The 10,399-nt window shown below is 40.7% G+C and overlaps 3 protein-coding genes and 1 long non-coding RNA gene across 4 annotated transcripts; 2 read left to right on the forward strand and 2 right to left on the reverse strand.

Annotated features, from left to right (window-relative positions):
* Positions 1 to 255: 255 nt before the first annotated feature.
* On the reverse strand, positions 256 to 861 carry LOC148895491 (uncharacterized). The gene is made up of 3 exons (XR_016115511.1): positions 728 to 861; positions 418 to 635; positions 256 to 338 (listed from the first exon to the last, which is right to left on the reverse strand). It is a non-coding gene; the product is annotated as an uncharacterized LOC148895491 (long non-coding RNA).
* A 1,015-nt stretch (positions 862 to 1,876) lies between these two features.
* On the forward strand, positions 1,877 to 5,502 carry fh (fumarate hydratase). Its single transcript, XM_089001279.1, has 2 exons — positions 1,877 to 2,565; positions 4,466 to 5,502. The coding sequence occupies exons 1-2, from the start codon at positions 1,936 to 1,938 to the stop codon at positions 5,333 to 5,335; spliced, it is 1,500 nt and encodes a 499-aa protein (XP_088857405.1). The 5' UTR covers positions 1,877 to 1,935; the 3' UTR covers positions 5,336 to 5,502.
* Positions 5,503 to 6,803: 1,301 nt separating this feature from the next.
* Positions 6,804 to 8,481, reverse strand: fam32a (family with sequence similarity 32 member A). The gene is made up of 4 exons (XM_089001280.1): positions 8,292 to 8,481; positions 7,597 to 7,741; positions 7,056 to 7,109; positions 6,804 to 6,951 (listed from the first exon to the last, which is right to left on the reverse strand). The coding sequence occupies exons 1-4, from the start codon at positions 8,363 to 8,365 to the stop codon at positions 6,883 to 6,885; spliced, it is 342 nt and encodes a 113-aa protein (XP_088857406.1). The 5' UTR covers positions 8,366 to 8,481; the 3' UTR covers positions 6,804 to 6,882.
* A 207-nt stretch (positions 8,482 to 8,688) lies between these two features.
* Positions 8,689 to 10,295, forward strand: mrpl54 (mitochondrial ribosomal protein L54). Its single transcript, XM_089001426.1, has 3 exons — positions 8,689 to 8,886; positions 8,983 to 9,139; positions 9,377 to 10,295. The coding sequence occupies exons 1-3, from the start codon at positions 8,757 to 8,759 to the stop codon at positions 9,507 to 9,509; spliced, it is 420 nt and encodes a 139-aa protein (XP_088857552.1). The 5' UTR covers positions 8,689 to 8,756; the 3' UTR covers positions 9,510 to 10,295.
* The last annotated feature ends 104 nt before the right edge of the window (positions 10,296 to 10,399 follow it).

Consider the following 10,399-nt stretch of genomic DNA (forward strand, 5'->3'; position numbering starts at 1 on the left):
CTACCCTGAATAATAATACAGTGAGACCTCAATTTACGAACTTAATTGGTTCCCAGACATAGTGTGTAAGGCGAAAAGTGTATATCTCAAAAAAAATCCCATAGGAAACAATTAAAATGGGAATAATCCGTTCCCGGGTTTCCATAAAATATATTTTTCAACTAAATAAGCCTTAAAACTACACACAGCATACCTTATTCTATGTATAATAAATGTGATATTGTATTGTAAGGAAAGAAATACACTGAATTGTATCATAAAGTCACTTTATTTACATTTGTCATGGTCATTTATAGCTTGATGGAATGGCGTTGAAGGTTGAAGGTCAAAGGGAATTGCTGTTTGGAAAGAGAGGTGCATTACATGAGGACTGTAATTAAAGAAATAAACTGTGCTGTAAAATAAAGTTTTATTTACCTTTTTGATGGTCGTTGATGGCTTATGGAAGGAGAGTCACCTTAATTTTACTTTTCCCTTCAAGGGGTCGCCACAGCAAATCAGTGTCCTCCATCTTTAGAGGTTTGATTCGCATGTTTGTTTTGGCCAAGCTTTTACGTCGGATACCCTTCCTGACACAACCCTCTGTATTTATCCGGGCTTGGGACCAGCACAAGAAGACTTATGTCCTTTTGTGGCTACAGAACAAGCAACACGCTCAGTAAAAGGCTCCCAAACACAAAATGGTCTTCGGTACAGCAACATTCAAAAAAGCAAAAACTATACTCACCATTTGATGACAATGCTCTGATCTTATAAACGATTTTAATTCAGGTCAAATCTTTTATTCATACATCAAATAAGTAAACTTTTTCCATTTTCTTTCGTTACTAGACAATCAATCCCGTGCTATTTTGGTATTCGACGGTTTTAATAATAATAATAATAAGAAGAAGAAGAAGAAGAAGAAGAAGAAGAAGAAGAAGAAGAAGAAGAAGAAGATGAAGAAGAAGAATACATTACATTTTAAGCGCCTTTCAAAGCGCTCAAGGACACTACAGTCACAGACAAGCATAGGTACTATAATAAATAAAATACATTCACAAATAGAATGCAATAAATAAAATACAATTATAAATTGTGAAGACTAATATTTTATATCTTACAGCGAAATATAGTTTGTGAAAAAGATGAATACGTATTTAAAATAATCTTGTAAAATAAAGTAATACTTATTTAAAGTACTCTTGAAAACGCGAAAAAAATGTTTTTGCACCGAAGGACAGTGAACTAGCTAAACTTTAGCTTCCTTTAGCTGCTAAAGGAATAAAACATTCACAAAGGAAATGGACAAAACCGAGGCAAAGTAGAGATGCAGAATAGCTGATAATGTTAAGTAGATTCAATCATGAAAAATATTCAATATAAAGCATGTTGTCTAAATATATCTTCTTTTCCTTTCGGCTTTTCCCTTCAAAGGGTCGCCACAGCAAATGCAAAATGCTAATGTTATCGTCACACGTTTGTTTTATCTTTGGAGCCCCCTCTCCAGTCCTTTCAATGTTCCTGCTGTAGATTGCAAATTTCCCCATTGTGGGTCGTGTTTATTTTTTTCTTTTAAATACAGGAATAATATTATTTGGCTTCCATGCCTAAGTCACTACAAGCCTTTGGCTTTATTTGTTTTCTTTTGAAACATTTTAAACGACGTGTCAACTGTCTTAACATCAGTGACAGTGACGTTTATTGTTTAAAATGATGTGTTGGTTTCGCGTTAAACTGGACACACTTGTTCCGGAGTTTAAACGGCATGACATATTTCTTCCGATCTCATTTTCTGATTGGCCTCAGACGACGGAAACGGGGAGCCCAACAAAACATCGATTGGCTGTCGGAGGACTCGAGTTCGCATTCGCCCAATGGAAACTCCCTCCGCCCACCCTGCGAAAGGCTGAGTCGCCAGACTGACCTCCCTGGGTTCACCTCTAACGTACAGCCATGTTGCGCTCTTTCCGACGCGTACAGCAGCTAAAGAGTAACTTGCGGGCTTTGCCGAATGTCTGCGCCGACAATAAACTCATCATAAACCCGTGTAGGATGGCCAGTTCGGATTTCAGGATCGAGCGGGACACCTTCGGCGAGCTCAAGGTCCCGTCGGACAAATACTACGGCGCCCAGACGGTCAGATCCACCATGAACTTCAAGATCGGGGGACCTTCCGAGCGAATGCCGCTTCAGATCATCCATGCCTTCGGCATCTTGAAGAAAGCAGCGGCCCAGGTCAACAAAGACTACGGTTTGGACCCCAAGATTGCGAATGCTATCTGCCAGGCGGCTGACGAGGTAGCTCACGGGAAGTTGGATGAACATTTCCCTCTGGTGGTGTGGCAGACTGGTTCCGGAACCCAAACCAACATGAACGTCAACGAGGTGATAAGTAACCGAGCTATCGAGATCTTGGGAGGACAACTAGGCTCCAAGGATCCGGTCCACCCCAACGACCACGTCAACAAAAGCCAGAGTTCCAACGACACGTTTCCCACGGCTATGCACATCGCCGCAGCCACGGAGGTCCACCAGGTTCTCCTCCCGGGCCTACGGACTTTGCACGACGCACTGGCAGCTAAGGCACGTAGCACATTTTGAGAATCACTCTCAACATTCATTCGGAAGTAAATAATTTAAAATGTTTAGATCACAATTTCATACATTCACCGCGCATTTCATTCTGATAGCTCCTAGTAGTCACAAACAACTAAAATAATGACGTAGAATTCATCTACAGTACGCGTGTGCGCCTATCCATTGCCCCCTCCCCGTCCAAGTCGACTTTTTACCGCCCAAATCTACCGCACAGTCGTTTTGCGAACAGAACAAACGCAGTGGGAAGCTACAAGAGCCGCACATCTAAAGGCCAATACGCCCATGGGACTCCATGCAATAGCACAGCACCACATTACTGTCCACGGCAAAATTCTTATATCAATCCAGTTTGTCAGCTCGTACGACACGATAATTGAACACTTGTTCAACTTAGTCCACACCTGAATAACAAGTTAGGGTGTATAATCAAACCACCGTGCCAGATAATAAGTGAAATGAAAAGAAATTGAAATTCTTTAACACTTTGCAAATTCACTACACACTTAAAACGTTTTAAATTCACAGTTGGACATAAGTTTTACGTTTTAACACGATTTCGTGTTTTAACGTGATATCAGTGGTCTCATTTCATCTGTGAAATTGGTGGATCATGTCTGTCCTTTGTAAAATCCAATCTGGCCCAAAACACACAAGACTTTCTGTGAAACTTTGTTGGCGGTAATCTCGTTTTTGCGCTTGCATGTCTGCTTCTTGAGCAGGCTTTTTTATTGACAATGTAACTGCTGATGACAGCAGCAGAATGAAAGTATAAATATACATTTAAATACATGTATGCAGTGTCCAGTGTCACAATTACGGGCAATAAGGCCACCGATAATATAGAAAAACCTTTGCTTACTTTAAACCACAGGTGTCAAAGTCAAGGCCCGGGGGCCAAATCCGACCCACCACACCATTTTGTTCGGCCCGCGAAAGCAAATCAAGCATGTCAAGTTCCATGATGCTTGCTCAAGTCCCAACCAAAATTTCAAATTGTCCCATGTAAACCACAATAACAGTCATTATTTATTACTTCAAATTTGAAAACTAATCACTTATCTATTTGTTGTGCGCTCTATATGTAATATGAGGAGTGGGTGAAACCTTCTAATGGCTTCTCCAAATTCATAACGGCCCAGAGAGAAAACCGGAACTACAATGTGGCCCGCGGCGAAAAAATGACACCCCTGCTTTAAACTCATTTCAAAGTCTTTTTTTTTTTTTTTTTGCCGCGAGCCACAATGAAGTTATGGTTTGCTATCGAGAGTCATTATGAATTTGGGGGAACAATTATAATGTTTCATTTCCTCCACATATTACATATAGAGCGCACAACAAATTAATGAATAACTAGTTTTCAAATTTGAAGTAAATAATAATCACTGTTGTGGATTACATACGGCGATTTGAAATTTTGGTTTGGTCTTGAGCAAGTATCATGTCGCTTGACATGCTTGATTTGCTTTCTCGGATTGAATAGAATGATGCGGCAGCCCAGATTTGGCCCCCGGGACTTGACCTTTACGCCTGTGCTGTATCTGATGATGGCTTTCATTGTTTTTGTTTTAACTAAAAGTTATTACTGCGATTTATCCGCGACTTTCAAAACTCAACGACACTCTACAGTCACAGAATAAATAACGTAAAAATGTTTAATAATAATAATAATTAGTTATTTATAACAAAGTTATTTTTTCCAGAACACATTAATTTCCTAAGTAGGGAGGTGTCACCATGTTTTTCAATCTGTAAAATAAATGAATAAATGTATCTTTTTCTTTTGAAATTTGTTTTCATACATTTTTTTTCTCCCATCGCCCAAAAAAAAACGTTTTTACAATTTTGGGAGACTTGAATCTTACTCCCGCCCTCCATTTCCTCCAAGGCCGAGGATTTCCGGGACATCATCAAGATTGGTCGCACGCACACGCAGGACGCCGTGCCACTGTCGCTGGGCCAGGAGTTCAGCGGATATGTGCAACAGGTCAAGTACAGCATGGAGCGGGTGAAGGCGGCCATGCCGCGGGTGTACGAGCTGGCCGCCGGTGGCACGGCCGTGGGGACGGGCCTCAACACGCGTGTGGGCTTCGCCGAGAAGATGGCCTCCACAGTCTGTGATCTGACCGGGCTGCCCTTCGTGACGGCGCCCAACAAGTTTGAAGCGCTGGCGGCGCACGACGCCCTGGTAGAGCTGAGCGGCGCTCTCAACACGGTGGCGGTGAGCATGATGAAGATCGCCAACGACGTGCGCTTCTTGGGCTCGGGCCCACGCTCGGGCCTGGGTGAGCTCATCCTGCCCGAGAACGAGCCGGGCAGCAGCATCATGCCCGGCAAGGTCAACCCCACGCAATGCGAGGCCATGACCATGGTGGCCGCTCAGGTGATGGGCAACCACGTGGCGGTGACGGTGGGCGGAAGCAACGGCCATTTTGAGCTCAACGTCTTCAAGCCCATGATGGCCAAAAACGTGCTGAACTCGGCACGCCTGTTGGGCGACGCCGCCGTTTCCTTCAGCGCCAATTGCGTGTCGGGCATCCAGGCCAACAGGGAGAGGATCGACAAGTTGATGAACGAGTCGCTTATGCTGGTGACGGCGCTCAATCCGCACATCGGCTACGACAAGGCGGCTGCCATCGCCAAGACGGCGCACAAGAAGGGATCCACGCTCAAGAAGGTGGCCGTGGAGTTGGGATACCTCACAGAAGAAGAATTTGATCGCTGGGTGAAACCCAGAGAAATGCTGGGACCAAAATGAACTTGATCAGAGTTTACCAGGCATTTTTAATTTAATACATGGGAATCGCGCGGCTGTACTGAAGGGCGATTGTATCGGATTTTTACATCATGTGCCATATTAATTATTTCCGAATGGGCTGTGAGGTACATCGTGGTTGATACGTATGAATAAAAAGCAAGACTGAAGTATATTTCCATTTTTTTTTCTTTCACTTACTGGACATTTATTAGTGAAGAAGCCCAAAAAAAGGTTTACTTTGGGGAAGAGGAAAGTTCCAATTTTTGGAGAATTCTATTTCGTTTTCAAAAGTTGGACTTTTCCTTTTGAGTTCTTCATCCATATTTTCTTTTAATATTTTTTTGTTCTAGTTTTTCTGTATCTTACTTCAGTGTGAGTCATATTTCTTCAAGAATTCATTCAGAATAAGGTTGCCGTCCCTTTTTTGATATACCCCCCAGACTCCACAAAATGTTATTTTCAGGAGAAAAAAAAGCCATACTTAATGTCTTATTTTAAAGGACAACCGACACCTCCGGACAAGTTGTGTCCATAATTTGTAAAATCGTTTCAAATGACTTCTACTGAGCACATTTTACAAAGTTTCCACCGCATAGAGCTATATTTTGTGTTTTAAGGCTTGCGCTGAATATTCAGGAAGTCTTGTTTTTGAGTTGGTGACGAGTCCTCACGTCACGTCACTGAAGGAAAGCGACACAATGCATTTTTGGTACTTTGTTTGGTCTGAAAACATCGTGTTGATGGTGAAATTAGAAGGAAAACACATAAACAACGCAATGTTGAATCATTGTGTGTCGCACTAAGACGACCAATTGCGGTAACACCAGACAGAGGTTGACACAAATTCCTAGCAGACAAATCAGCCCATTTCCAATGAAGCTTGGGGGCCATCTTGTGCATTTTCTGGTCGCTACATTGGAGTCCAGACGGCTCGAATTGATACAGAAGAACTTTTTTTAATCGATTGCAAATATTTATGCTTTCCTCTTCAGAACTATTTGAATCATATTTATAACTGGATGAGTAACAAGAAAGCATCTCCTCTGAATCTGAAGCCATTATGTTCTGGAGCAAGGCAAGATGTCCTGGCGTGACGTCACGAACTGGGGGCAGGACTTTCTGAAAATCCCCAATTCGCAGCTCATTGTTGCAATTTTAGCACACTTTTAGTCATTTTTATTGGTGTTTTGCATTTGACTAAAAATATCAGCCTGCGTGTTTTGGCTATTTTAGATGCTATAAAACGTTTTTCTGATGTCGGTTAGGAAACCAAAAAAAAGGTGTCGGTTGTCCTTTAAGCAAATCTCAACTTACTGCACAAGAAAAACTTTTATTTTCTAAAAACAATCATTTCTGAATACTTTCCAGCGTGATACTTAAAGTTCCAAAGCAGGATCATCACATGATTCTCATTCATCTTTCAAACAGCACACAAGACACTTGTGACTCAAGACAGGAAACGACCAAATGTGACCGTAAGTAACTTTTAATTGTAAATACATAAAGGGTGGCATAATAACATAACATTTGAAAAACAAAAATGGAAACTATTTAGTCCAGCTGACTTTTGGAATATCGTAATGTTCTGTCAGGTTGTCCAGGTGGCGATTGAAGTCCTGCAAGAAAAAGTTGAATTAAATTCTATTTCACAGCGAATAAAACGTATTAAGTTGAAAGAAAAGAAACCAGATGCCAAAGAGTAACGTGTGTGAGGACATACCTCCACTCGATGCTTGTGTGTTTTGGAGGCTTTGTTTAAAATTCTCTCCATTTGCTGTTGGGGAAAAGAGTTCAAATCTGTCTGAGGGACAATTTGGATATTTTACAGCTCAAACATTTTTCAAGGTAACTTTTTCAAAAGATCTTTTGAGTGGGAAAAAAAATCAACCATAATGTATGTTTTGCATCATCAAAATACTTTTTGGGAGGGTGCCGAATTTAGCTAAAAAATCATTCTCTGAAGAACTTAACACACAAAGACTACTTCTTCAAGACTAAAAAAATGTATTTGGAATATTCAAAATAAATATTAATATGTCTATCATGCCACCAGAACAAAATTATATCTTTTGAAACAAAAAAAATGACACTCTTTTGAGAATAATCAATTAATTCAGAAATGGTGGGTGCTATTAAAAACAACATGCAACATTAACTTATAGGGGGAAAAATATTAATACAGGACATACTGACATTGAAACTTGTTTTTTCTTGTTTCCTCACTGAATCCAGAAAATGCTTCTCCTCCAAAATATACATACCCTCTTTTCCTGCATTTTGTCAAAGGCTATTTGTGCAGGTGTCCTTTTGTCCATGTATGCCCGTTTGGCTTTCAATTCTTCATCGTTTTGATTGGTCGCTACCTGCTCCATGCGATGCTTGCTCTCCTTGTCCTTCTTCTTCTTCCTGAAACAAATTTTTCAACATTCAGTTTCGACGCACATGAGACTTATATAAGTGGGAAATACTGTACTTTCCCACTCCTTGTCTACAATATAGACACTACAATTTGTTCAAACTTTGCATATACATTATGCATGAATTTGACAATTAAAGGCAAATTTCAGGTGTAAAATACGTATTGTGGTGCCAGTGTGCTCAATGTCTCGATAAGATCTCTGCTGTTCCACACATGACATACAATCTCAGTGATAGGTAGTGTTGTGAACTAGTGTTTTACCTGGCGTTATGGTACCAAGAAAATCTGGCGAGGTTGTTGTATTCTTATTTTTGTTCAATCGTATCTAAAGTCAACGGGTGGGTGTTTTAACATAATGTTTTTGATGGTTGACTCGACTTCTGAGTGAACGATTCACCAAAATAACTGAGCTAACGCTATTGTTAGCACGAAGGGTAACGTCCGATCGACGTGAATTTGAAAGGTAATAAATATACCACCTCTTGCAGGCAAACGTTAAAATGGACCTGAACTAACTCATCTGTGCGTTTTACTTACTTTTTCCCAGAAGAAATACTTCCCACACCCTTAATTTTCAGGGCACTTTTCTGGACGTGTTGATATTCTGACATGTTTTGCTGAAAGCAGTCAGCGGTGCTTCTTCTTTGTTATGAACGAAAGATTGTCAAAGAAAAATTAGAGCTGCGTAGCGCCATCAATAGACGCTTTAGCAGGACGACAAGCAATCGACAATTAGTAGCAAACTCCGCATTGAAAACCCCAGAACATATTTTTATTTTTTAAAATAATTCTTTCGTTCGACATCAATGCAAAGTACAGTAGATAATTTCCAGAGCCAGAGCCAGAGCCTCAAATGATCATGTAGTTCAGGTTTCCGTCCACCGAAGGGCAGTGCAGATTTTATAAGTGGTGTCGCAACAGAGGGGCCGGAAGTAGAAGAGTGAATGTCAAATCGTAGCATGGTACGCCAATGCCGTCCGTAGTTAGTCACACACTGTAAAAATGGCCAGCCCCACTTTATTTAGCGTCGCATTGTTAACCAGACAAATCGCAAACAACGCACCACTACTTGCCATATACAGGAGTAACGCGTTAAACAAGTTACAGGCGTGTGGCTACGCTAAAAAAGTGGGTGAGTAAAATCGTTTTTCAGTAAAGGTTAATTTCCTTTCCTTCACAAGGGCGATATGTTAACTTTTTTTAAATTACATTTTGCTCGCTCCTTCAGTGGCTAAAGGCAAGGGTAAGGGGATGGTGAAAGAGGAGCTGAAAGGACCAGAGGTGTGCAAAGATCCCGCAAGACTGACTTCTTATGCAGTCGGGGTCAACATCTACAAAGAGGGAGAAGACCCCAAACTTAAACCCGTTGAGGAATATCCAGAGTGGTGAGAAAATTTCTTCCTTTCATTTTGAGATACATTTGCTTTGTTCCCATACATGGCAGCGTGTGGCTTTGTTGCACAAACGAGACAGCTCAATTCGTAGACATTGTATACTCCATCCCTCTCCAATAATAATAATACATTTCATTTATAAACAGCCCATGTCAGATCCCCCATGCATATCCCAGTTTAATGACTGCTTTCTTCCGCCTGTGTAAAATGGGTCTTTTCCCGTTTTAGGCTCTTTCAGTTAAACCTGGATGGGCCATACTTGCTTCACGAACTGGAAGAGGACAGCTGGGCTTACTGGAAGCGTCTTCGAAAGGAAAACATTTGGCGTAATAACAAATTGCGTAAAGGGAAGAAGTTCTAGAACGGACTGGGTTGTTTCGATCATGGCGTTTATGTTGAATGATTCTTGTGTAACTGTTTCAACATTGTTTTCTAATTTCCATCCCTCATTAAAAATATATACTTTAACCAATTATTTTACATTCTATGTTCTACATTTAATAGCCTCATGCAATATTGTCCAGTCCGTTGTCTAGTTTTACCAAATACAGTAAAGTCTCGTTATATCGATATTCAAGGGAGTCCGAAAAAATATCGATATAACCGGGACTATCGATATATCCGACCCTGTTTGCATGTAATTTTCTCCGTGCGTGCATAGAAATAGTATCAATATAACCGGGACTATCGATATATCCGATATCGATATAACGAGACTTTACTGTACATCTGGAGATCAATATTATGTCATTTGTAGTGAAACTGGACAGACATTCAAATAAGTTTTTATTCATGGGATTTACATGAACATTTGCATCTTACGATCGTGCCCCAAAAAAAATCAAACCGACAAGTGTGTGCATCTTTTTCATGGGAACAATCAAGTGGTGGTGGTTGGGTTAGGGTGGGGGGGGGGGGGGGGGTGAAAACAGCATTAACACCCCACAGAGACCTGCTCTGACTGAGGAGACTGAACAGTTCACGAGATACATAGAGGCAATCCAATGGCACCCAACACAAGCGCTATCGAATGTATGAAGTTTTTACAAAGGTATTAATGACATTGATTTACAGACGATATCAAATTTTGGTTGGTTAAAAGCAACAACCTTTATCCACAGCTTTAAAATAAAGTTTTGCTCTTGGACTTTGTGCCTTCATACTCCTTGAAAATTGCAATTGCATTTTTAGTTTTATTCTATTCCAATCTGTTTTTATGTTAGGAACATTTATTTCAATTGGATTTATTTG

This window comes from Hippocampus bargibanti, linkage group LG07 (genome assembly GCF_051943395.1).
Source record: "Hippocampus bargibanti isolate YZ-2025 linkage group LG07, ASM5194339v1, whole genome shotgun sequence".
NCBI lineage: Eukaryota > Metazoa > Chordata > Actinopteri > Syngnathiformes > Syngnathidae > Hippocampus > Hippocampus bargibanti.